Here is a 27,996-nt window from a genome sequence, read left to right on the forward strand (position 1 = left end):
TGAGGTGGACAGTGGGGCTGAAATATGCTACAGTATATTTAAGCACTGAAAGCAGGTAACCAATACAGAAATAACCAGTTTGTTACAGTGTAAGCAACAGGCAACAAATGAGAACGCTCATTCTGTTTTATAGTTAAGTGAATTAAGCACTAATTTGTTATGCATATAAGTGGAATTCACTGTAATACGATTTCTATTGATCCTTTTCATGTTTCTATCACTTGAATCATAAGGAGCATTAAAAACCACATGACCATTCCACTTTCCAGGGACCATAAGCACACGTGCCAGAGCCTACATTTTGAAAACTACTGCAGCAGCTAATACACAAGATTTTCGACTCCCTCTGGACCATCTGAAAAGCAAATCCTATGTCATTACTTTTCTAGAAATGTGGAAATTAAGGGCTAAATTTGGAGTTTGAAATACAGAAGTGAACACTGTATGATGTGGTATTTGTTAAATCCATGCTTTTGATATCCTTTGATTGTGAAGGAAAGTTATGCACTATATTTTGCAATAAATACACTTCCTGAATTGCAAAATGAAGACTCAAGTAGTCTATAAACAAGACTTGTGGAGTCCTAGATTTAACTAGGGCTATAACAAATGGTTTTATCACTAATCTCACTCATAAGTTTTTACTTCCGATTCATGCCAACTATTCACTGTTTGGGGGTAGGTTTTTTTTGCAGGAGGCCAAATTCTTCCCCCTTTTCTGCAATACATATTTTATACTGCCTTTGCACCTCGAGGCTTTCCCGCACTCATACTTTACAGCTAGTGATGGTCAAACCTCTGCAAAGAGAATTCTGCCTGCAGAGCATATACTGCATTTCACATGTCAGTACTGTGTTACACATCTGAGGTACACTATTAGCTCTTCTTCATGGGGGAAAATATCTCCAAGCATACAAGTTTCCCACAAAGAGAATCCCCTGGGATTATTAAAATGATATTCAGAATAATTTCAGATACATCCTCCAAAAAAAAAAAAAAAAAAAAAAAAAAAAAAAAAAAATAATCATCGGTGGAAAGAATTCTCCCCCACCCTCATTAGCATGAAGAATGTCTTGTCCATGAGATGCAATTATGAGTCAAGTGTTTATAGGCAGTTTCTCTCCCTCTAAACATAAAAAAAGATCAGGCACAGAGAGAAATACCAGGTACTGAGCTCATTAGCTAGACTGAGCAAACAGGAAGATACAAAATGTTCACAAGGTTCTAGGAAATCCTGCTCAGATAGATGGCTACAAAATCTTAATTAACAGAAAGGCACTCTTTGTAACCTAAGCACTGTAAGCTAAACTCATTTATGCAGTTCGTGGAATACTATCTAAGCAGAAAGACATAACATTTGACCCTGTAAATGCAGCTGGGTGACTTTGCTTGGAGATGAATTCAGCCAAGCAATCAACATCCACAACAAACTGCAGGACACCCTGTCCCTAAACCTTCTAGCAGTAGAGATTGCAATGATCACAAAGAGAAGATGTTTTCATGATTAGAAGACTGAACCATCCTGCCCATCTTACAAACCTTGTTACAGTGACTGTTAGAGTGAGAATTTTAAGTTGGGCAAGCAATAAAATGGTATTGAAACCCGGATGTTTGCAAGCAGCAGCAGTGTCTGCTCATTCAAGGAGCATCTGCTCAAATTTTATGATGTTTTCCAGTGGTACCACACTATAAAACCACCAAGTTTAAGAAAGTGAATCATAACACCTTGGTACCAACACCAGCCTCTTTAGGCATTTGATTAAGATTGCATACATATATCAAAAGTAGCTGAAAACATCCCCCATCGGCTAAAATTGAACATCTCTCATAGGTGTTTTTTTAATTACAGGTCAATCAAAACTGGATTAGACCCTGTGGATGTTACTTTAAAGTGACCTCAAGATGGCAGGTTACTTACTGTTGAAGTTCATTACTGCATTTTTCTGAAACATCAATGCATAATTATTGAATTTCATTGCATAGTTGAAACTCTTGGGATACTGTTGTGCCCACACAGGTTGGATTTACTAAATGTGCCAATCACCTAAGCCACTTTGTCACTTGGCACATCCTCTTACTTTTTGTATGAGCATTAGGGCTGTGCGAAGCTTTGGTCCCCGATTCAATTTGGCAGAGATATGGCCTGATCCAGTGACTGAATCTCCAAATCTGAAGCGAATCAGAGGACCCTTTAATCTCTCCGAACCAAGTCGAAGAGATTCAGCGATTCGGACAGACACAGCTTTAAATGTTTTTTCTACATACCTCTAGGTAGCAGGCGGCTTGTAAACGCTGCAATGCTGGGGCACATGGAGTGTGCCACAGAAGCATGGGGGGCTCCCCAGCACGCTCAGCAACAGACCCAAAAGTGGACCAGAAGCACTTCCAATCCACTTCTAGGTCTGCTGGGAAGCACGCAGGGGCCCCTGCAACTCCCCCCCCCCCCCCCCAGGCTGGCGACTTGTACCTCCTGAGTCTGGGGGAGCACCTGGGGGGGGCACCCTAGCACTCTCCCCAGTGGACCCAGAAGTGGACCAGAAGTACTTCCAGTCCACTTCCAGGTCTGCTGCCAAGTGTGTTAGGGGCTCCCCCGCGCTTTTGTGGGACACTCCATGTGCCCCAGCACCGCAGCATTCACAAGCTGTGCCTGGTACCTTGAGGTACGTAGATAAAACATTTAAGCTGTGTCTATGGCTGAATCACTGATTCTCTGAATCAGCACTGAATCTTCCAATTCAGGTTCAATTCGGCTGAATTGAATCGGGGACAATGATCTGAATCAACAAATCGAATCACTGTCTCCGATTCAGGCCAAATCTGAATCCAAATCGAATAGGGCCCATTTTGCACACCCCTAATAAGCATTTCTGGCACAGAAAGATCATTGTACCCCAACAGCCATTGTCATTTGCCAAATGACCAGCTCTGTAAATGCTCAGGAGGAACTGCAACCTTATAGCTGCAAAGTGCCACCTGTTCTACAGGTAATTTCCTGTCCTACATGGTAAACAGGTTCTTATTAAGAAGACTGTGCCCCAAGACATTGAAGAAGAAAAAAAAAACACCCCCAAAGTTCTCCTCGGGTTTTTACCTGCTAAGTAACTTAAGGAAATTGGATTTGTTTTATTTATACCTGAATCAATCTCAATAGCTTTGATTTAATTACTTTATTTTCATTAGGTTCAATGACTCCATCAACAAAGCCTCCAGGATCAAGAAGACAGAACAGCCTTGACATCACCAAGTAACACCAAGTGCATCTAATGATGGACTTCCATCGACCTACATTTCTCAGCCTAGTATAAAAGGCAGAAATTCTCCACCCTCATAGACTGCAGCTACAATTTTCTCTCAGTTTTACTGATGTAAATATACAGCAGCTATTTGAGGTCAGAATGACCAGGGTTTTTGCAATGGTGAAACAGCACAAAATTTCACCCTCTATCTCTACCAGAGCTGTCAGTCTATATTAAACAAGGAGGGTACTTCATACAACCAGGGGCAGATCTGCAAGGGAGGAGAATGTTGTGGTACCCTCTCCCTCACCACCTGTTTCGATTCCTGTTCCACCCAAAGTTTAAAACCAAAGGCTTCATAGGGGAGTAGCATTTCTGTTTAGGCAGCAGTGAGGAAGTCGATTGACTTCACAGCTTATTGTAAGCTACCTGATTCCTTCTGAAATCTTCATTCCACAAGTGTTAATGATCTTGATGTTCCATTAATCAGCTAATGATTCTTCTGCAGTTCTGCTGCCCATTAGCTGTTCCTGGTGCTCTAGCTCTTCAGACTGTTTTTAACTCTAGCTAAAAATATTAACTCAGGTGTGGAAGTTTTAACTGGAGTGAACACTAATTTAGGTATGGATATAACTTTCAGTGTAGCACTGGATGTATTGTCAAGCTGCTCAAGAAGGCTAGTTTTATAAATCTGAAAAAGGAGATATACATTTGACTGTATATACATTTGGAGATGTATAAGGAGATATACATTTGACATTCTAATGATTACAAAACTAATTATCTTGGGATTATTTTTTGCCTATTTTTAAATACATAATGTATGATATAGCAAATTAATGTGCATTCCAGTAAAGTTGCATTTAGTTTTGCTTCCATGTTAAACTGAATAATATCCCTATGGTGATAGCCCTAGGCTTTATGTTAGTAAAACCTCTAGGTGTTTTTTAAACTGGATAATGTGTTGTTTTATATTTGATGATATTTGACACCATCTGCACCCCCCACTCCACATTTCAAAATCCTAGATCTACCCATGTGTAGAACTGAGGATCTTCACCCTTTAAAATGAAAGAAATGTGCATCTCCTGAAGAAATGCACAATTTGTGCTTTATGCTCATTGCTTTATGACATTGAGAGCAAGTTCACGTAGCAAAAGCCTGTCTAGATGTGTTCCATGGGCTAGAGGAGGAGGAGAGCTCTTCTTGATTCTCTAGCTAGCTCTTTCATTTATAAGACTAACTGATGGCCCTGGCTATACTCTGTCCTCTTGGAGGTACACCCTTTAGTCAGAATAGGAGTCCCCTTCACTTAAGACTTGCTTAGTAAATGCAATCATAGCATGAGTGAGTATTAGCTGTAACAAGGAAACCTCCACTTATTTAACAAATCTCTGACATCCGACAGTCACCTCAGGGGCCAGACCTCTCGCTGAAGAGACAGCTCCCCCAGTGCAGTTGGAGAACAAATATGAGCCCCGGCCTCATTGGAAGAGTGTGCAGTGGGGGAAAGTGCACTGGAGGGACTTGCTGCCATCACTGAGCGAGCTGAGGACTCCCAGGTAAGCAAAAGAAGAGACGCTGGGTCATCGTTGTGGGCAACTCCTTGCTGAGAGGAACAGAGGGACCCATCCATCATCTGGATCCCACGGCGTGCAAGGTCTGCTACCTGCCAGGAGCCAGGATCAGGGACATCACGGCGATAACTGCTGATCTCATCCAGCCCTCTGACAACTATCCCATGGTCCTCATCCATGTGGGAACAAATGATGCGGCCAGGAGCAATCCAGACCATATCATGAGTGACTACAGGGCTCTGGGGACCAGGCTTAGGAAGACGGGGGCACAGGTGGTCTTCTCATCGATCCTCCCGGTCAGCGGTCACAGTAGGCATCACATCACCCATGTCAGAGAAGTCAACCTGTGGCTCCGGAGTCAGTGCCATCATGCGGGTTTTGGCTTCCTGGACCACGATCCACACTTCCATGCAATGGACCTCCTGGGACACAATGGGCTTCATCTCTCCACAAAAGGTAAGAGACTTTTCTTACAGGTTGGCTGACTTCCTACGTTGGGCTTTAAACTAAGTATGATGGGGTATGGGGAGGCAGGAGATGGAGACAGTCTAGAACCTACAAACTGTTGGACATGCAGCAGTACACCCCAGGTAAGTAGCAAGCGGCCCTTTGGGCATCAGAACGGTGGGGCACGAAAGGCACCACTCAGAGGGCTCAAGTGCCTCTATACTAATGCAAGGAGCATTGGGAACAAGCAGGAAGAACAACTCACACTTCTGCTTGCAGATAATAACTTTGATTTAGTGGGGCTAACAGAAACCTGGTGGGACCCTACACATGACTGGGCAGTACACACTGAGGGCTATAGGTTGTACAGAAGGGACAGAGTAAGGAAGAAAGGGTGTGGGGTTGCTCTCTATGTAAAGGAGTATTATACATCTACCCTAATCAAAATGGGATCAGAAGAGGAGAAAGTTGAGGCATTGTGGATTAGGATACATGGAGGTCAAGGGGAAAGGGACCTGGTGGTGGGGGTCTGCTACAGACCACCACATCAAGAGGAATAGCTAGACTTGGAATTCCCGAGGCAGCTCTCAGAGGCCATACAGTCTAGGGATGTGGTTGTCATGGGGGACCTAAACTACCCTGACATCTGCTGGGAGGAGCAGTCAGCCAAATCCAACCATTCATGTAGGTTCTTAACTTGTGTGCAGGACCATCACCTAACACGGGGGTATGTGGTCCCACTAAGGGGAAATGCCTTACTGGAATCGGTGTTGACTACAGGGGAGGACCTGGTAGGGGAGCTGCAGATTCGTGGTCACCTTGGAGACAGTGACCACCAATCAATCAAATTTACAGTTTGGCATAGGGTGAGTAAGATAACTAGTAGGGTGGAAGTGCTTGACTTTAGGAAGGCTAACTTCAGTGTGCATAGGAGTCTAGTCAATGACACACTTAGAGAAGGCATATAGGCGGTGGAAGCAACCAAAGAGTATACCTACTTGGTCCGCACTTACAGGGAGGCAGTTGGAAAGGCTAAAGCAACTACAGAGCTGAGGCTGGCAACACAAATTAAAGACAACAAAGTCATTTTTTGGAATGTAGGGAGTAAAAAGAAGGTGCTGGGCAGCATAGGACCCTTACTGAATAAGAAGGAGCAATTAGTGACAGACAGCAGGGACAAGGTTGAGCTAGTCAATGAGCTTTTTGCCTCAGTGTTCCTGAACAAGGGTCAAGAAAAGTCTCCTAATGGGTTCTTAGATGGGTATCAGAAGGACACCAGCCTACCAACTGTTGATGCTGACTTGGTGCAGTCACTTGGATGGACTGGATGTGTTCAAGTCAGCCGGTCTGGATAAGCTGCATCTGAGGGTACTGAGGGAATTGGCCGGTGTCATAGCAGAACCAGTGGCACAGCTGTTTGAGCGCTCGTGGCACTTGGGCCAGGTCCCAGGGGACTGGAAAAGGGCCAATGTGGTCCCTATTTTCAAGAAAGGGAGGAAGGAGGATCCAAGTAATTATAGGCTACTCAGTCCCACCTCCATCCTTGGAAAGGTCTTTGAAAAGATTATGAAGGACCTTATTTGTGGGAGTCCAGCGGGAAAAATAATGCAGCAGGGAAACCAGCATGGATTTGTAGCAGGTAGATCATGCCTGACCAATCTGGTTTCGTTTTATGACAGGGTCATAAAATGCTCAGACGCAGGAGTAGAGGTGGATGTCATTTTCCTTGGATTTTAGCAAGGCCTTCAATATAGTATCTCATCCCATTCTCATAAATAAATTAAGAGGCTATGATGTAGATGTTTACATGGTCCAGTGGGTGGCAAATTGGCTTAGCGGTCACACCCAGAGAGTGGTAGTAGACAGATCGGTATCAACCTGGAAGGATGTGGGTAGTGGGGTCCCACAGGGTTCAGTCCTTGGACCTGTACTCTTCAATATCTTCAATCAGCGACTTGGCTGTGGCTGTGAAGTGTACTCTGTCCAAGTTTGTGGATGATACTAAATTGTGGGGTGAAGTGCACACTCCAGAGGGTAGAGAACGATTGCAGGCAGACCTGGATAGGTTAGAAAAGTGGGCAGTACCCAACAGGATGCAGTACAATATGGACAAGTGCAGAGTGCTGCACCTAGGGTGCAAAAATATCCAGCATACCTACTGGCTGGGAAGTGACCCTCTCAGCAGCACAGAAGCCGAAAGGGATCTCAGTCATAGTGGACTCCAAGATGAATATGAATCATCAGCGTGATGAAGTCATCAGCAAAGCCAACTGTCATGCATCTGCTGATGCATGATAAAGTGCAAACAGATTCAAGGAGGTGATACTTCCCCTCTATGCGGCATTGGTCAGACCACAGTTGGAGTACTGCATCCAGTTTTGGGTGCCGCACTTCAAGAAAGGTGTTGATAGACTCGAGAGGGTCTGGAGGACGGCCGCTCGTATGGTTAGGGGCTTACAGGACAAGCCCTGTGAGGAGAGACCGAGGGATCTGGACCTCTTCAGCCTCCGCAAGAGAATGCCGAGAAATGATTTTGTGGCCACCTACAAACTCATTAGGGGGACACAGCAAGAGATCAGAGATGCTCCGTTCACCAGGGCGCCTCTTAGGGTAACAACGAACAATGGTCACAAACTGACAAAGAGCAGATTTAGGTCAGATATCAGGAAAAAAAAAACTTCTTCACGGTAAGTGTGGCCAAAATTTGGGATGGGCTTCCAAGGGAGGTGGTGCTCTGCCTTACCTTGGGGGTCTTTAAGAGAAGACTCAATAGGCATCTGGCTGGGGTCATCTGACCCTAGCACTCTTTCCTGCCTAGGCAGGGGGTCGGACTCAATAATCTGTATGCCCTTATAACAGAACACTGCAATGCTCTAACAATAGTGATATACTAAAATCAGCATCTGACACAACCTAAATACTTTTACTACTTAGAAACATGGTGCATCAGCATGCAAACACTTCTAGGGTGTAGGACAGGTGGCAGCTGGCATACAGCAGGTAGGTTAATACTGAGGGAAAACAAGGTTCTTTGGGTAAATCTGATATCTTTTATTAGGCCAACAGGAAACACATTTGTGGACCACTGACACTATTCAGCATTGTGTACATAAAGCAAGTCTGTGCTCACTGAGCTTCTAAATCTGAAGAACTATTCTAGAGGTGTCTACTTGTCCTCTGTGAAACATTAGCAGTCTGAAAATCACTGGCTGCCAACATTGTTTCCCATTCTCTTCCTTTCAAAAGGAACACAGGACATAGCAGCTGGAAAAAAAAAAAAAAACAACACCCAAACAAAAACCCAGACACCCAGAATGTTAACTTTGTTTCACAAAGGTTAAAATTGTTATCACATTGAAGACAGCATAAACATTTCCCCAGTCTCTCCTTTATGGGTACCAGCTCCTATGGTCAGATGGTAATTTTGCTGCTATAGTTAGCAAGAGAAGTGACCTATGAGAAATGCCCTTACAAGATGTAACCTGCACTCCAGAGAAACTAGGGAGCCCTTGATCCAATATTAAAATGAAGTGTTCCTCTCCAACACAGGGCACTTGGAGAAGTTACCAAAAGGCACCTTGAACACACTAACTTTTTGTGCTTTACACAAAGCACTTAAAATTAGTGTCACAAAAAGTAACAGACGTTCAGCATCTGATGGTGGGGGCTCAGTGCATCCAGAGGCCAGGAGGCAGGGGGCACTGCTATGGAAGATGGCTAGGCCCTGCCACCCCCAATCACTGCACTACTGGGCAATAGCTGGGAGCACCCCAGGGTTTGCTCCCCTGCTTGCCTAGGAGAGCTGGCCAGGCAGGGGAAACAACTGGCTGGGAGAGCTAGCCAGCATGCATTCCCCTATGCTTGGGGGGGGGGGGGGGGGGGGGGGCAGAAGGGCAGCGGGAGGGCTTGGGGAAGTGTGTCCCCTCTGCTGATGCCATCGAGCACTGGGGATGCTTTCCTGGGGGTGGGGATTCCTGGCCAGGGCCCCTCAAGCGCCAATCGCTGGGTTGTTTCCTACCACCCTGCCCGGAGACAGCCGGCTGAGAGCCTGCCAACATGCATTCCCCAGTATGGGGGGCAGTGCCCCTCCCCTGGCCCCAGGAAAAGGTCCCCAGGGCCCAATGGCAGCTGTTGGGGGTGGGATGCTCCTCTCCCTGCCACCCCCAGGGAAATACATGCCAGTCAGCTCTCGGCCAGCTGACTGCAGGTGGGTGGGGAGGGAATAGCAGCCTGGCAATCAGGGGTTGGGAGTTTCTGGCTGGGACACTGCCCCCCCACCAAAAGTGTCCCTAGGGCCTGATGGCACTGGCGGTGGGGCAGCCTCCCTGAGGCCCCCCTCAACATGGGGCAACATGTGCTGGCCAGCTCTTGGCTATCTGTCTCCAGGCTGGTGGTGGAGGGACCACCAGCCCAGTGGTCAGGGATGCCCTAGCTGGGACCACTCCCCTGGAAAGTGCCCTCAGTACCTGATGGCCACACTTCCCAAGGCCACCCCCCCCCCCCACACACACACACACAGCAAAACACACACACCTCCCCACATGGGGGAATGAATGCTGGCCCGCTTTTTCGGCCAGCTGTTTCCTGGCAGGCAGGGGAGCAAGTGCTGGGGTGCTAGGGCACACTCCCTAAATGCCCCCTCCTGTGCTCTCCTCCTCCCAGCCCTGCTGCACAAGGAAGAGACTCTCTGCCTTCTCCCTGTGGCAAACTGAGGGCATGGCATGTGGGTGGAATCACCCGCACATAACCCTCACAGGGAACCTGTATAGAAGCTCCCTAAGGCGCACATCTCTAGAGCATCTTCAGCAGACAGCTGATTTAACAAGGGTTAATTTTTTGCCCAATTGCTCTACAGCCAGGATGTAACACACATGCATGGCTGCAGAGAGCTTTTAAAAATGGCCACTTTCAGGGGCCTGATAGTGTGAAAAATGTAACTTTTATCTGCACCCACATTATCAGGAACAGCCTCATTATCCTCAATGGTATTTAATTGATTGCATGACAGAAGGAAGGCTATTTAAGCACCTAATCCAAAGCATGGGGCAACTCAACATAAAGACTCTCATTGACTTAAATGAGCTTTGACTCGGGCCCCAAATTGTTCGGCAAATACCCTAGTTTAGAATTCCAGTTGTCTTGTTTCTAATGCATCCAGGCATTACCCATGCAACATTGAGTAGATCACTTGTATACAACCTAGAAAGCTGAGGTTCAGAACAAGATTCCCCTACTTCAGCAACAATGCAATGATAAAAGGTGTTTGTGCACATAAGAGAAAGAGCAAAATGAGCAGAAAATGGCAAGGGGCAAACACAGAAAGACATAAAAATAAGCAAGTTTGATTACTATCAGTCTTTAAGTGTGTGTGTTGGGGGGGGAAGATAACCATTGAGAGTTAGAAGTATTTTTCATAACTGCACTAAAGTTGTTGTACTGCAGTTTAGCAAAACATTTTGTACCTCTCTACTGGAACAAAGTAGCCATTTTTAAAGTCAAGGTCACAGATATTATGGGACTGTTACAATGTCATTTAACTCTGCCCCTGCCCCACTTCAAATGGTGGGTGGGAGGGAGGGGGTACAACTTGCAACCCTAGGTTAAGCTTAAAAAAAATTAATTTAGATTGATAAGATATAAAAAGGACTATTCTATAATACTCTATTCTACTTTAAATGCCACAGAAAGTCTTGCTGCCTCGTAACATTAATTCCATTTCAAATTCAAACCAATTTAAGAACGTAAGTGCCCTACTGGGTTACACAATGGTCTGTCTAGCCCAGCATCCTCTCTCAGCAGCAAGTAGTAGAAGCTTTAAAGGGAGATTATATGTACATGGCATGTTTAGTTTAATTCATCCCATCATACCCTTTCTAAGGTAAAACACAACTGATTTAAGGATGACAGACAATAGATCTCCGACTGTTATACTCAATAGCTCCCAATGGAGCCACCCTCCATGAATTTGTTTAATGGCTTTTTGAACCTGGCTATACTATTTTCCTCTACAACCACCTACAGCAATGAGTTCCACAAGTTAACACCATTCTGTGTAAAAAAAGAACATCCTTGTTTTTTTCGTTTTGGTATACTTGTCTCTAGTTTCAGTGGGGCCCCATTGTATTCTTAAGTAAAGAGGCTTTCCCTGCTGTTATGTGGGATGGAGCTTTCATTCCTTTTTGTGTGATCCAATTACTCAAGCAAGTCAGGAAAACATTACATTAAAACATTTAATAATTTTAAAATTAAATATAACTTGAATATTCAGTTAAAAATATGTTTGGTTGCAACATTTAATAAATCCCTTTGGTTTTAGTAACTCCATTTAATCTCAGTACCTGAGAGAGGACAGATGGGTAGAGTTATGACCACCATTAACCCAGGGTTACACAGTAACAGTGCTGTAGCTTAACATGAGTTTGTCTCCCCATTTTCATTTATCATAGTGGAACTTGCATCCATTCTGTTCAGTGAAGTGTTCAGGAAGATTAATGGCTATGTGCATCTAGGACTTATCTCAATTTTCTCTCCTCTCAGACACTAAAGCCAAAATCCTAGACCAACTAAAGGCAAGACTCCCTGTGCCTTTTAATGTTGAAACTTAAGGAAAAAGTTACTTCCTTGGCCTGGCCATGGGAGTTTCATCTAGGCCAAGTACAGATATTCGGGGGCCTTAGAGGGAGGCTAAACTGGATCAAAATGACTGCCTGATTTCAGGTAAGTCAGGATGCAGGAAGGGGAAAGTGGGCGTTGGGGGTCCAGCAGGCTGGAGGGGATGGGGGTCTGCTGGGGGATGAGGGGCGGTGCAACCCATGAGAGGTGGGTACTAGTGCAACCCACAGGTGCAGTGGGCAGGGGCTGGCACAACCCATGAAGGTTGTGGGGGCAAGAATGACCTGCAGGTGGAGCGGGGTCCCTCTCCCAGCAAGCCTACACCCCCATACAGATTCACAAAATTTTAAGGCTGGAAGGGACCTCGTGAGATCATTGGGTCCAGCCCCCCCTGCTTTGTGCATATCTCCCACCCCTTCTACCACTGGGACTTACTTGCTCAACTCTAGTAGTGGCAAATGCTGATAAAAACAGCTGCACAGGAAACGTCTTGTGGGATGGGGGTTGAAAGACCTGGCTGGTTGGGAGCAGTCGGGAGTGGGGGGGAAACAACCCAGAAAACCCAGTTAGGAGCAGGGGTCAGGGGGAGTATGAAAAGAGCAGTCCTGGGGCTGGGGCAAGTGACTGGGTTTTCCTGCACCAGGGCTGCACAGGGAAAGTGTGTAGGAGCTCCATGCACTGCTTTGACCTGAATTGAATAAAATTTGATGCTACATAGATCCAAGTTTAAGTTAAACCAAGCTCTGCTATTTTAGACTGGTTTGTGTGCATGGAACTGCTGTACAGTTACAGGTTTAGACTGATTGCCAGTCACTGAGACCGGGTCTGTAAGCATAAGTTTAGCACCAGAATGAGGCAAGTTTAAATCGGGCAGCCATTTTGAACCCCATTTAACCTCCCCAAATACCTGTACTGCTTCTTTATGGCTAAGGGTATGTGGATGCTGGTGAGGAATAGAAGTGATGAAGAGATTTCTTCTGATCCTTTGTTCAATTCTGTTCAGCTTTCAGTCCTCCAGACTTTATGCTAAGAGTTGGATAAGACAACGAAGTGAAGGAAGCCATGAAGACTTCTCACAACATCTTTGCAAACTGGTTTGTTAGGCTACTCATCCTGAGACTGTTGGCTCATTCTCATCTGCTTTGGCAAAGTGCTGAGGCTAGGATGAAAGGACAGAAGGAGCTCACCTACTCAAATCCTGACACAGGCAGCTAGTTAGAAAAATAATTGTGCTTATGTTCCCCATATCTGTGTGTAAACTATTGTCCATGATATTTCATTACAGCTCCACTGGCAAGAGCAATGCCTGGAATGCTTGGACTCTTCTCTAGGGCTATGCTGGGCCTACACAAAGAACATTTTGTTCCTGGACCTCACCGATTTGGGTTTTGAATCCAATCAGATCTTCCTGCCAACTGAATCTGGTCCCAATTCCTTGGTAAATGGCAAAAACCCTTGTGCACTGCCAGAGTTGTGACTGATCTTTTATCGTGTCTCTGAATGTAAATGTGGCTATAATTAACTCCAAAGTTTCAAGGCATGCTGCCACCTGGAACTCAAATGATTGGTTTAAAGACAGTTTAAGATTTGCAGTGGCTCTATTAAAATGAATTTGATACATCATAACAAGCTCAAGGACTCTCACTGTGCAACTAAAATAAAAGGGAACAGGGGAAGCTTTTAGCAACCATTTAGGCTCATCTTTTAGAATGCAAATCAAACAAGAAAGCCAAAAAACCAAAACTTCAAACAAGTCAACCATACAGAAAACCTCACTTGTGACAATCTAAGCAAATCTAAGTCGTGTATCAGTTAATGGTATGTAACATTGGACCTTCTGTCATGTAATAAGTTTAAATACAATTATGGCACAAGTAGTGCTCCTTTTCAGTAGCTTGCTCTGAAGACTCAGTTGAATTAGGGCCCCAGTGACAGGCACTGCACAGATGCAGTACCAGGTCTCTTTAGCCCCAGTCCAGTGCCCCACCACAAGTCATATTTCCTCTTCTTCTATCTACCCTTTAAGAGATACAACATATTTTGGAAAAAACATACACAGCAGAGGAACAATGCTACAGATGCACAGATTTATAATAAGGGCAGTTACATTTGTTGGGCAAGATGCACAAACATGCACAATATTTCTCCCCTCCCCCCCCCCACTTACAGCAGCGATTCTCAACCAGGGTGCATGTCATGGTACCATGGAGTGCAGCCAGATCCTTTGAATGGTGCCACGAGGTGTGAGAATATAGGCAGCTATCTCACTGCCTGGCCCCTCTGTAAGAAGGTAACCACTGTAATATGTAAATTAGTTTTTGAAATTGTGCGCTACCTAATTTCAGAAGAGTTATGGAGAGGTGCCTCAAGTTCAAAAAGGTTGAGAACCACTGCCATAGGACCTAAAATGTTTTCTTCTTTATGCTGCCTAAATGGGGCAGCTGCTTTAAATTTACTTTGTTGACACAGTCCTGTCTTATGCCTAACTGAGAGAAGTGGTATAACAAAGAATGAAGTGACTTAGGAGCTTGGTCATGACAAAGTTACAAGTATTTAGGAACCTGAGGCCTATTGTGGTCCAAACATAATGATCATCTAACTGATGATCACTACCAATACAAAATGCACTGGTGATCTTAGAGCAGTTTCAAGTGAGCAGCTGTTTGCCCTAGATCTTGTGTTAATTGGCTAACAGTCTCAAACAGAACAAACAACTGGTCAAAAGCTGGACATAAGCTCTTGGTCTTTAGGAAACCCACCTCCCAGAAGTGTGGAGACAAAAAAAAAAAAAAGTTGAGCTTTTGGGGAAGGTTCTCTACCATTGTATTCATTCGAGAGGGTTGCCTCTGTTGTCAGCTTAGCATTTCCTACCAAAAATAATTTAATCCAAAAAAAAGCAAATAGGTGCTTTCTTTTGCTTTGCTGCTTCAGCTGGGGCATGCTCTGCCATAATTCCAAGAGCAGTACCAGTCCAAAATCCCTCTTTACACCATGTCAAACACTTTTCTCCTATCCACAAAAACAGAAGAGCAGCTACATCATTGTAGATACCAGTAATTTACTGGCTGGTAGGCAGCTTTAGTACAGATAGGCTGGTGGGCTGCCCATAGAGCTATTGTTTGAGCCCCATTTGTGACAGATTCTCAAGACTTGTTTCAAAATGCTCTGCTGGCGATGCAAACAGAAGAGCAGGATGGTATGATTTTAACCTAGACTTTTCTAGCCATGGTGGAGTGGGCAAGATGAGAACTGTAGGCATGGAACCTAGCTGGGGACCAAACTGTTACCAAGTCATCTGCAAGTATTGAAGACCTCACCTGAAGCTGACCAGACCATCAGGATGGAAAACAGCATCTGTACATTTTTGCAGCTTTAGCACATTTAGTTACCAATGTAATCGCTTCCAGTGCTGAAGAGGAGTGAGGGAGTCCTAGTTTTGTTTTTGCTGCCCTTGGTATGTAGATTGGGACTCTGGGGCACTTCAAAGCAGCTCTGCAATGGATGGAGTCCAACTGAATAGAGCTCAGTACAGGATGGAGTCCAACTGAATAGAGCTCAGTACAGGATCATGAGCTTGGCTCAGCAAAAACAAACCTGGATCTAACTAGACATTGAAAGGCAATAGATAGGGGTTGATAAAATATTTAAGTTGTGCCCCATCTCTAATTCTTAGGGGCTAACTGGTCTTAATGCTGTAGAGGGATTTGATATTCTTCAAGTACACATTTAGTTAAAGCTCCACAACCTTCCAAAAGACTCCCATCTTTGCATATAGAGACAGTCATAGAAGAATAAAAAATTAGAGCCTCAAGTTGGAAAGATTAATACCAAGACCAAGACCTTAATAACATCCATCAAAGCACTTCAGGGGAAAGAGAAAGAATCCGAGAAGTCTTCACTCCATTTTGTTGCCCATTACCTATAAATCAGTCTGCTGGCCAACAGAGAAGCCTTAGGCAGGGATTAAGAAAAGCCTATACATACCCTTCACACTTCTCAGTGATTAGGAGTGCATTCACACATGCTTTGCAGGTAACTGCACAGCAGTCTAATTTGCTGCAGTATAGAGCATTTATACACGTACTTTTTTATCCTGCGACATGCCAGAGATCCGCTCTTCCAGCGCAGACTTGATTAATCAAGTCTGCTCTGCATGCAAGCAGAGGTGAACCGCGCAGCACTGCGTGCAGTTGGAAAAGCGGCAAAATGTGCATCAGCGCACAGAAAATGGAGGCAGTGAACTTTTGAACTAAAGCATCTCCAATGTGTTTTAGTTCAAAAGCACACCACCACCATTTTCTCAGTGCTGACATGCATTTCGCTGTTTATACAACTGCAAGCGTTGCAGCGCTGGGTGCTTTGCAAAGTGCCTGGTGCTGTGTCACTTACCTGTGTAAAAACACTGAAAGCCTATATATGAGATGCTATTAGACCACAGCAACATAATTTTCACCACTGTAATATAGTGCTACTATAGGACAGCAATATCTTACAGCAGCGAAAATAACTGTGTCTAAGTGCACATGTAAACACTGACCTTGGAGTAAATTGTGTCTAGTCAGCCCGGCAGCAGGGAGCTAGACCCCTGCCTGCTGCCTAGCCACATGGCTCTGCTGTTTGGGCACTCTTGTGTTCTAGCCAGCCTCTCCGTGCCCAGTGTCACCACCTGGGGCCAACTCCCCAAGCTTCCTGCCAACTTGGGGATGCTCTGCCTTGGCTCAAATAGTTACAGTCCCATGTGCTCGTTTAAATGCTGTGCCTGGGAGGAGTTTTCCAGAGTTCACCACATTGAATTAATTGCTCGCATAGATGAACCCTATGTGTTCAATACTGAATTGATCAATCACTAACAAAACCTTAAGAGAGATGTAAGCGAGACATAGCAAAGTTATTGCCCCATGCCACAGTACCTTGCTAATGGAGTTTGGTGTCTGGGGAGACTCATCCTTCAACAATGACGGGCTATTTCCTTCCATGTCTTTTCCTGCAACAGAATAACAAAATGAAGAAACCAAGAATTGCTGTGGGCGATCAGGGCTACTCAAAGCCATTAGCCCTTAAAAAGACCACTGCTAACAGAACAAATAATAATAGAGCAACTACTAGAAGAAACGGTGTGGCTTTAAAATAACCTAGATCTATGTGCAATTTACCTTCTGCAAAGATATTAAATTTATTGTAATAAATTTACATAATGCAGGTTGCTTTTTAATTATTACTATTTAAAATTACATCTAAAGACAACTACATTGGAGAGTCATTATGGTTGCAAAGCCAAACACTTAAAAGGTTAGGAAATACCCAACTGAATGTTGCTTGTACAGCTTTAATTCAGTCCCTTGGTGTATATGCATTATGACACTGCCTTTAATTACATTACTACATAGTATTTTCCTTACCACAAGCTTCCTGCCTCATTCAGAGCACAGAATGAATGGTGCTCAAGTACTAAAAAGTTATTCAATATTTTGTTTTATCCTCCTTATTCAGTAACCACACTTTATTACATCTGACATTATCCTTTTCCCAATCAATATTACCACAACTCAGAAAACATTACAGAAGAAGGAGCTACAAAAAGTTACATGCATTCTGGGGTGGTCACGAGACCATAAAGGCTAATGGGTAGTTGCTTCAAGAAATAATTGCTAATAATTGGCATGTGTGAGGGGCTTGATGTTTCCATCATGTGTAAATATACACATTTTACAAGTCGCTAAAATATACTATGTATATAAGTATGTACCATATTTACGATAATGCACTGGCATTATCTGAAAAAATTCTGCACCATTTGCCAATTGAAATCATGCTTTATACTAGAGGAAAGCTCATAAATGCTATTACGTACACAGCACTTGATTAGACTAGTGTTTTAGTGCCAAGACTAATATCCTATTGCAGTACAATAAATAACCATCAGAACTGGTTAAAATATCAAAAAACTACTCAACAATAAATAACAGCCAAGTAGTGTTAGAAGTTTGACTCTTCTGTGAATGCAAAAATAGAAAGGGAACCAAATGAAAGGCAGAAAGACAAATCTTGTTCTTGTGAAGTTAAGGGGAGCATTGGCACAGATATCAACGGAGCCAGAAGTTTAATTGGAGTATTCAGTACCACAAATGAGAAGCCTTATACAAATCATTTCACATCAGTACCTCAGTTCCACACAAGACTGGGAGACTACTTGCCTATATGAAAAGGTTATTTTGGATACGTTCATGTATATACAGAAAAAGTTCAGAAACTATGGAATAGAGCATTGCAAAAACTAGGAGACAGACAACAAAGAAAGAGGAATTCAACATCAGTATCAGTGAATCAAGCACAACCTTAGCATGACAGTAAAAAAAGACAAGTCTTAAGAAATATGCAGAACAGCCATTTTAAAAAAAAATAATTGATGAGAGAAATTAGTAGTGAGGGCTGGTGGAGAATATGGTGTCATAATGTTTTGTCTGTTATAACTTCATTACAAGTGTGGGAGAAAACTGAATTTGTCAATTATCCTGAAAAAGAAATAATCAACACCATAACTGTAAGAGGGATAAGATTTCATGGGTCAGAGTTGTTGAGGTTCCCTGCAGAAGGTTGCACTGGTTATAGTCACTGATCAGCCCTTTGGAGCCTGATCACTTTAATTAACAGTATTTTTCAACTTGGCCTTTTTACAGTTATAAAAGATATACTGCCTAGACTCAGGACCATGTTACATTACATTATATTCACTTTCCAGCATTGTGAACTAAGCCTGACCGTAGCTTCAGATCTATTAGTTTCCATACTTTTCCCCTCTACAGAGCAGGAGCAAAACAAATGCCTTCTGAGAGAGAAGGAAAGAAGAACATCTCATCCAATTTGCAAATGGAGAAATGAAGAGGGAGATTAAGGAACATATTCAAGGTCACAAAGGAAGTTGGTGCTAGAACCAGGAAATAAACCCCAATCACAGAAACCCAAGCCAGTTCCTCAAAACCCAAACCATCTTAACTCTCAACAGCCCAGCCTGTATATAGGTTGCCTAAAAATATCCCTCAGAAGAAAACCGCAGGCTGGCAGCAGAATTACTAAACCAATTATGCCATCATGGCTAGAGAGAGACCCAGAAGGGACTATATGGAGCAAGTCCTAAATGCTCTTAGGTTCCTTACTTTGCATGCATGTGTTAGCACTTCTCCCCACCTGCTTCATCCCCAGAGATCTACACCAGGTGGTAGCTAATATACTCACTCAGTTCTGCTGTTGTTGAATTGAGTTCATTAGCTCTCCCCATGCAGGTGGGTATATTTTTCTGTCTGTGCATACATATGCATTGGAAGGCAACATATGGTTCTCAAGTCCAATTAAAGTTAATGGGAGCCATAAAATATCTTTGTCATTCCCCGGGGGGGGGGGGTGGAAGTTTATACCAGTGGCATTTATCAGCAACAAGATAAATTCACACCAGCCCCTCAATTATACCTTATTATTTAAATAAAAGTTTCACACTTTGTGGGTAAACATACAGAGAAGTTAAAAAATTGCACTGCAGGAAGATTTTTGCCTCAGTTGAATGATAGGGTTAAAAGCTTAGCACATAAACAACAGGATGATGGTCATCTTTTGAATTGTAGATCACCCTTCTCCCCTAGCACTATGCAAACTGGAATTTCCTGATAAATACTCCTGTTTTCTCCAATTAAAAAAAAAAAAAAAAAAAAAAAAAAATCACAACAGTTTACCAAGTCCTTTTGAGGGTCAGCATCTGGCCTACAATTTATATAGCTTCTGTATGTTGTACTGCAAGTCCTCTGTACTTCACATAGGAACTACTTAGGTTTCCTAAGTAATTACATGTTTAACTCATTACTCCAAACAGTCTTCTTGAAAAGAAGACAGAGAACCAGCATATCGAAGGAAAACTCACAAAGAGCCTTTCTGGATGCTCCCTTAAAGACAAAACCCCACCCAGCCCCTAAACCTGCATCCTTTCAGGAAGAAGGAAAGAAAAATCAAGCTAAGGATAAAAGAAACCAAATACTTACTAGCTACAGGAGCAGCCATTCCTGCTTCCCCCACCACAAAATTGCCATCCCAAAAAGGCCATAGTACAGGTCGAACTTATTTAACTCTGCAGATTTAAAGGGCCAGCCACTCAGTAGAATGGGAAGGGCTGCCATAAAAAAGTAAAGGCAAAGCTTTGAGCTATACGATAAGAAAGAATTCAGGAAGTAGGCCAGTTGCACTTCTAGAAAAAGGATTGAGGGTTGTTTTTTTAAGTGCTAAAGAAAATATTTTACAGAAAGCTTCAGATACTATAGCCTAGCATATTATGTATTTGAGCTACTGATATCCTTTTCTTGTTCCTCTGTTACGTTGTATGCTGTGGATATAATGCATACCTATATTTTTTTCTGAAATGCAACAGCTTCTTTTGTTTGAGTTTTAACTCTGAGCTTTAGCCTACCAGTTCCATTTATTTCTCTCTTAATAATTTAACAAGAATAGCTGATAATTGGTAGGGCCCCTTTTCTTTGAGCACAAAGCTGAATTACTGGATTATTGAAGAGTGCCTTGATTAGTTCAACACAGCATGAGAGTGATTGCTTTATAACTTTTCTTGATATGGCATCTGGATAATTACTGAAGGAAATGTAGACTATAAATCTAGTAAGACAGAATGGACTAACATTTGTTCAGATTTAATTGATTTTTTTTTTAAATCATAGTAACATCTGTCAAGTTTCAGGAAGTATATGCTAGGTTAGAATTTCATTGCTTTATATAGATTGTGGTCCAAATTTAAGAAACAGTTTAGAAACTAAAAGATATAAACAGGTACCTTTAGGACTCATAATACTGCTTATAAAGAGAGGTGCTTAGTTTTCATTGAGGCCAATAAAAACTAAATGCATAATCTGCTAAAAACTGGCTCTAAATCAAATGCTGGGTATTCAGGAAGCCATACTGCTTCTAAATCTCGAAGTGTGATAACAGTACCTATGCTAATCTTCTTGTCTGTTTGTAGCTAATAATTCTAACAGACCTACAGAAAAGAGAAAAAAAATACATATAATTGGACCGTTTTCAGTTTGCTTGGCTTGTCACAAGCATGATACCCGAAAGCGGAGGTGTTTGGAGGCTTTTTATGAACCTTTGCTATATTGAGTTTTGTCTTCTCTGATTTTGAAGGAGACTTACTAAATGGTTTAGAGTAGGAGTTTTTCTTAGCCTGCAATTGAAAGGGTGAGCAGGTGTGAATCTTTCAGATGGAGCTTTCCCCCCCAAGTGTTTGTCAGGTGTTTCTATTACATAGGTGCTCATAAAATTAAACAAAACTGAGGGTTTCAACAGATTAAGTAAAAGCCCCTCCCCCGCCTTTTTTTCTTGTAACTACTAAACTTTTACTGTTGCTTGTGATGCTGCTGCTCTACAAGTTCTTTACCAAAGAGAGGACAGATTTTTTTAATACATATCACAGAATAAAAATTATACAAAATCACAATTCCCTCTGCTGCTCACCTTAAAAGAACTTTGGCTGCATTTACTTGAAAAGTACAAATTATTTTGTTCAGTCTTTTTCTGTTTGGTTTCCTTTCTGTGGGGAATTAATTGTGTTATGCTTAATACCTTATTTTAACTGATACTATACGAAGTCCATACATTTGTACGAGAAATGGAATCTGTTCTCAGGAGGCAATTGTTAATACAGAAGGCTGGAAATGCCAGGAAACTACACTTTTAGATACAACTCTTTCCTTTTCAACTTGCAAGAATGTGCTCCTAGGCATGAGCTATGGAGTCTGAAACATGAATCTCCAAATTTGGGTGACCTTCATGTGTCAGGACTAATCAAATAAATTGTTTAAAGAGACAGCAAAGCGAAGTCTAACCAACGTAAAAAGCTTAGTTAGATATCGTTGCAGCTACTCCCCCTACCAGCTTATTACATTGTATTCCAAAGAATATCTTTTCTTTCTTTCCTTCTTTCCTTTCCTTTCAGGAGGCAGGGACACCAACAAGGGAAACAAATGAAATTGGACTCTCTGGTTTGTGGACTTTCCCTTAATTGTTTTTCCAGTTACAGTAATTTGGGTTGTTATATGTAAGAATAGCAGACCAAAAGGCATGTTCCTCTTTGTTTCCCCCTCTAGGTACAGACCAATTTTCTCATTTCAGAGAGCCTTTACAATATGTTTTAGCTGAGGTCTTCAGTCTGTCACTCTTGAATTTACATATGCTAAAGCCACACAAGGCTAGTCTTCTATTTCACAGCCCTGCGTGCCTATGAAGTCTGCTGCCACAGCTGGGCTAGACATGGTGGTAGGATGTAGGAAATCAGGGCAGATCCAAGGGGTGGAATGGTACAGTTGTACCTCCCTTTGATTCTTGGCTCACTCAAAGTGTAAAACCAACCATCCAACAAAAGCAGCAGCATTATTATTCAGGCAGCTGTGAGGAAGTCAGGTAACTTTATGGTTCCTCATCACACTCTACCTGATTCCTTCTAAACTTATCATTCCAACAGGTGTTAACAACCCTCTCTTTTTTTAAACAAATCAAGCTATCCTTTCTTCTGCAATTTTGCTGTCTGTTAGCTGCTAATGGTAATATAGCTTCTATTTCACAGCCCTGCAGGCTGTTTTTAACTCTAGTTAGAAAATTAACTTCGGTATGGAAATGTTAACTCAGGTGAACTTTAACTCAGGTGTGGAAATAACTTTCAGTGAAGCACTGGATGTACTGTCAAGATGCTCAGGATAAAAATAAAGGATAACCAATAAAGCTTGGTTTTATTTTATTAATCTGAAAAAGATGTACACATAATTCTAATGACAGCAGGACTAAAGAAGCAACATCTTGTGATTATTTTTGCCTAGCTCCTTGTGTTTTTATACATATTATATGCAAATTAATACACATTCCAATACATTTTTTTTGCTTCCAGTTTCTTTTTGTATGGTGTGTTATATAAGATGAGGCACCACACCATCTGCACCCCTCTCTCAAAATCCTAGATCCACCCATGGTGGGAAATAATTACAGCCCTTCATTGGGCTGCCAATTCAACATCTGGACACAACATTGAGAGGATGGAAATGATCAATGGAAAAAGTATTCAGAGCTCTATAAATTCATAGATATTAGGGCTGGAAGGGACCTTGGAAGATCTTCGAGTCCAGCTCCCTGCCCCATGGGCAGGAAGTCAGCAGGGGTCATAGGATCCCAGCAAGATAAACATCCGAATTTCTTTTGAAGGCAGTCAAAGTAGGTGCTTGAACCACCTCCAACGGCAGTCTATTCCAGACCTTGGGGGCTCGGACAATAAAGAAGTTCTTCCTTACATCCAGCCTGAAACGGTCATGGAGGAGTTCGTGACCGTTTGATCTTATCATCCCTTGGGGCGCACTGGTGAACAGATGTTCCCCCAGATCCTGGTGAGCGCCCCTGATAAACTTATAGGTGGTCACCAGGTCCCCCCTGAGCCTGCGCTTTTCCAGGCTGAAGAGTCCCATAGCTCTCAGTCTCTCATCATAAGGTCTGTTTTCCTGACCTCTGATCATGCGCATGGCTCTCCTCTGGACTCTCTCAAGCTTCTCCACATCCTTTTTGAATTGTGGAGCCCAAAACTGGATGCAATACTCCAACTGCGGCCTCACCAGGGCCAAGTACAACAGGAGAATGACGTCCTGGGATTTGCTTGAGAAGCATCTATGGATACAAACCAGTGTTTTGCTCATTTTACTAGCCGCAGCATCACATTGAAGGCTCATGTTCATCTTGTGGTCAATCATGACCCCCAAGTCCCTTTTGCCCGTAGTGCTAGCCAGCGTAGCACTGCTGAGCCTATAAGCATACTGCGGGTTTTCTTCCCAAGGTGGAGAAACTTGCATTTTTCAGTGTTAAACACCACCAGGTTCTCATCTGCATGTTTCCTGAGCCTGTCAAGGTCAGCCTGTATCGCCCTCCTGTCCTCAGGTGTGGATGCTTTACCCCAAAGTTTGGTGTTGTCGGCAAACTTGACCAGTCTGCTTCTGACACCGATGTCCACATCATTAATGAAGATGTTGAATAATATAAGCCCAAGGACAGAGCCTTGAGGGACCCCACTGGTCACAGCACACCACAACGATTGACTTCCATCAACCACCACCCTTTGGGTCCGACTGCAGAGCCAATTTCCCAGCCAGCAGACTGTGCTGAAGCTGAGGCTGCAGTTGGCTAGTTTTGCTAAAGGGTGATCATGGAATATCTGATTGAAGGCTTTTTTGAAGTCAAGATATATGACATTAATCTCTTCCCCCTTGTCCAGGTGATAGGTCACCTGATCGTAAAAGGAAATAAGATTGGTCAAGCAAGACCTACCCGCAACAAACCCATGCTGGCTATCCCTCAGGATTTTGCCATCAGCCAGTCTGCTGAGAATAGTCTCTTTGATAATCTTTTCTAGGATCTTGGCCGGGATAGAGGTCAAGCTGATGGGCCTGTAGTTTGCCGGATCCACCTTCCTCCCTTTCTTCAAGATAGGCACCACATTGGCCTTCTTCCAATCTTTGGGCACTTCACCAGAGCACCAGGAGTTCTCAAAGATCCATGCCAGAGGCGGGCTATGATGCTTGCAGCTCCTTGAGTACCCTGGGGTGTAGATTGTCAGGGCCGGCTGACTTGAAGGTATCCAGCCTCTCAAGGTGTTTATTCACAAGGTCAGCATTGATTGAGGGTAAGGAATCTCCCTCACCTGGGCCTTCCCATCCCATAACAGGCAGGGGCATCCCACGGGACTGGTGAAAGACCAACGCAAAATACCCATTTAGCAAGTTGGCTTTTTCCTGGGTGTCGGCTGTCAACTGTCCTGTCTGGTTAAGCAGGGGTCCAATGTTGCCCTTGCTTTTCCTCCAGCTCCCCACATATCTAAAAAAGGTCTTTTTATTGTCCTTGATACTTGTAGCTAGTTGGAATTCAGACATACCCTTGGCTTTTCTGATTTGCTCTCTGCAGGTTCAGACCAGCGCAGAATATTCCTCCTTGCAGGTGGCTCCCATCCTCCATCCTTTGTAGGCCTTTCTTTTCAGATACAGGAGGTCTGCTAGTTCCCTGCAGAGCCATGGGGGCTGCTGTGCCCTTTTGCTGCCTTTCCTCTGAGATGGAATAGACTTTGCTTGTGCATCCAGGATTGCTCCCTTGAGGAGTGACCACTCTTCCTGAACTCCCCTTCCCTTTGGGTTGTGGTCCCTTAGGGCCTCACTGACAAGCTTCCCGAGCAAAGTCAGCTTTCCTGAAGTTGAGGACTTCTGTATTGCTGACTGACTTGCCAGCTTTACGGCGGACGGTGAAGGTGATCAGCTCGTGGTCACTATCATCCAGCTTGCCTTCCATCGTTAGGTCGCTGATATGGTCATCCCCCATTGCCAGTACCAGGTTGAGCAGTGCTTTGCCTCTCTCCAAGTTAATGATAGAGGGGAGTGGAATACCTAGACCACTCCACAGTAGCCACACCCCATAGACGAAGGGGAGGAAGTGGAAAGGTGATCCTCATAGAGGAGAGACAATGAAATACAAGGGGAACCACAGCAGCAAAAGAAAAAGAGTAAAGGGAGAACATAAATGGGAAGAAAGCAAAGAGTGAGATATGGGAGGCAAACAAAGATGAGGGATGAGAACAGGCTGCTTTTTCAAAGCATATAAATTAAAGAAATACAAGATTAAATCTTAGGGAGAGAGAATGAACAGGAAAGAAAAATAAAAGAGATAAAAAATCCAAGGGAGAAAATAAAATCAAGAGACCACCCCACCCCTAGGCCTGCACACACTACTTCAAGCAATGACATAGGTTTATTTGTATTCTAGTTTCAAAAACTCAAGCACACCTTCCTTCTGCATTGGGTGGAAGGGGAAGGAAACCATGGCTGTTTTCCTCGCTTGTGCCAATGCTGCAAGTTATTTGGGATGATCAGAAAAAAAAGAACACCATCTCAAATGCAGCACAATGCACTTTGTGCACACATGCATTCAGAGGGTGTAGTTACAAAAAAAAGCTTGCCTGCACGTAATAAGGAGAAACAAAGTACTGTGATATGGAAGCTGGACTAAGAGCAAGGCCATTTTGGTAAAGGAGGTGAAGATATGGAAACCCCTCAACTTTTACTGCCTCAGATGGAAGCTAACAGCACTCAACACTACTCAAATAGACAAGTAAGTAGGTCATTTTTCAGGGTGTTGTTATTTATTTGGATGTACACCATCAGAAGCAGCTGTTCACTTCCATCGCAGCAGACAAAGCTGGCAGAAGGTTGAAATGTCTGTTCTTCAAAACAATTTCTCCGGTGTCCAAAAAGTTAACTAATAGACCCAACTCTTGGTCCAGCTCAGCCATGAGAATGTAATTTGCTGCAGACTTTTTTACTCCATTGAAGCCATGTTTATATAGTATCAGTTCCATTGGATAAGATGTATCATAATGCCTAACAACTGGCTCCCAAAACAGGTCCTATACACCCAATTCACTGATGGTCGCAACTCTGGAGGTAGGTAGGGGTAGGGATTTAAGGACACCTTGAAGGCCAATCTAAATAAATGCAATAATAACATCAATACCTGGGAGACTCAAGCACGGGATCATCCCCAAGGATGCTGTGACATAGGACAAAACCTCAATCATTTTGAGGAAATTCGCTGTGCTATGGAGGCAGATAGATGAAAGGGATTAAGGGAAAGAGCTGTGATCTGGCATCACCAGAATCTATTCCTTCTTCCCACAACTATCTGCTGCATCTACAACTGAACATGCAGCTCTCACATGTCCTCCTCAGTCAGCTGCAGACTCACTGATAGCTTCCCTATTTACTGGAAGAACATCATCCTCGCATTGAAGGACTGCCATTGCCACTGCCATTGCTGCTGACATCTAAGTGGAGCATTTTTAGTTGTGGCCACATTTTGTAAGTGGCCTTAAATTCTGGGTGTCACAAGTTTTATGTCTTCAGCTTGTGGTAGCACTGAACTAATTTTCAGAAGGTGGTGAGCATTTACTGCTTCTAGTGAATTCAGCTCTCCTGAATTAGGCCCAAGTTGACTCCACTTGGACATCCAAAAATAGGCACTTGAAAGTAAGAAGCCTCCTGAAAACGTTGAGTTTTGATTATAAACTCTTTGGTTCCAGATTTGATTTTGTTCTATATTAGGAAAACACCAAGCACTACTGGATCCTGTAGAAGTACTAATACTGTTTTGTTTTTTTGCCAGTGGCATTACCCTCTTTCCCAGAAATATCAGAATTGCAACAATTCACAGAGGCACCTGTGGGTTTAATTATTAAACCTATCAGTGACAACCACAATTTGAGTTTGCAAAATTGTGATTTCACCTTCAGCATAGGTTGAAGCACATGTTTACAGACTAGTACCTGATCCAGATTGCAATCAGCAAAACTGCTCTTAATTGAGTGTTTACTGCATACAGGAAACACCACAACAATACAGTCAATTCTGTTTCCTTCAGAACAGATGGTCACTAGCAATTTTAATTTAACCCTGAAGGAAGTATTGTAAATTCTTGAAGCCAGTGGTATATTTATTGCAATTGGGCAACATTACTGGGAAAAAAATGCTAAAGATATTAGCACTGGAGAAAGAATTTGTTACATATGTAAGAGGGCCAAAAATGTACATGACAAACATTGTTTTCAAAAGTGGCTAAAAATGATGGTTGTCCATTTGACACTTTAAAAAGGCCCAGTTTTTAGGACAATCCGTTAAAGGTTCTCTGAAATGGGTACCCCAGATCACCCTCTTTTCTAAAGTTTTAGGCCATTTAGCTCAACAATTTAGCTAGATCTGGGCCCGTCTCTGAGGTGTGAATGGCCTTCCACTTCCTTGAATGAATGAATGTTGAGGGCTTGTAGCATCTTTCCAAAGTCTCTTAGGACTTTGTAGGATGGGTTGTCCACTTGCTGCAAGAGTTTTATCACCTGCTGCTTTTGCTTCCACACCAAGTTATGTCTTTGCTGCTTGCAGACATGCTAAATTCATCTGCACTCACTCACCCAAAGGGCCGGTTTAACAATGCTGTACTGTTCGTGTGTGTGTTGCACTGAGATTCAGGCAAAGTGGTGCAAGGGCACATGCTGATTCAATGCAGCACAA

At 43.2% G+C, this 27,996-nt stretch overlaps 1 protein-coding gene across 5 annotated transcripts in view; it reads right to left on the bottom strand.

The window, feature by feature from the left end:
- OSBPL5 (oxysterol binding protein like 5) overlaps positions 1 to 27,996 on the bottom strand; it is a 305,973-nt gene that overhangs the window by 75,314 nt on the left and 202,663 nt on the right. For 3 of the 5 annotated variants that reach the window (XR_009460005.1, XM_059722599.1, XM_006271184.4), the window contains exon 3: positions 16,783 to 16,856. Coding sequence is in view for 4 of the 5 variants with exons in the window: in XM_059722599.1 (XP_059578582.1) it covers positions 16,783 to 16,856 (74 nt within the window). In the remaining variant the exon portion in view is untranslated. Of the gene's footprint in view, positions 1 to 16,782; positions 16,857 to 19,026; positions 19,049 to 19,899; positions 20,007 to 27,996 lie in introns of those variants that run through there. The other 2 variants (XM_006271186.4, XM_059722600.1) reach the window with 2 other exon arrangements.

This window comes from Alligator mississippiensis, chromosome 2, assembly GCF_030867095.1.
Source record: "Alligator mississippiensis isolate rAllMis1 chromosome 2, rAllMis1, whole genome shotgun sequence".
NCBI classification, from domain to species: Eukaryota; Metazoa; Chordata; order Crocodylia; family Alligatoridae; genus Alligator; species Alligator mississippiensis.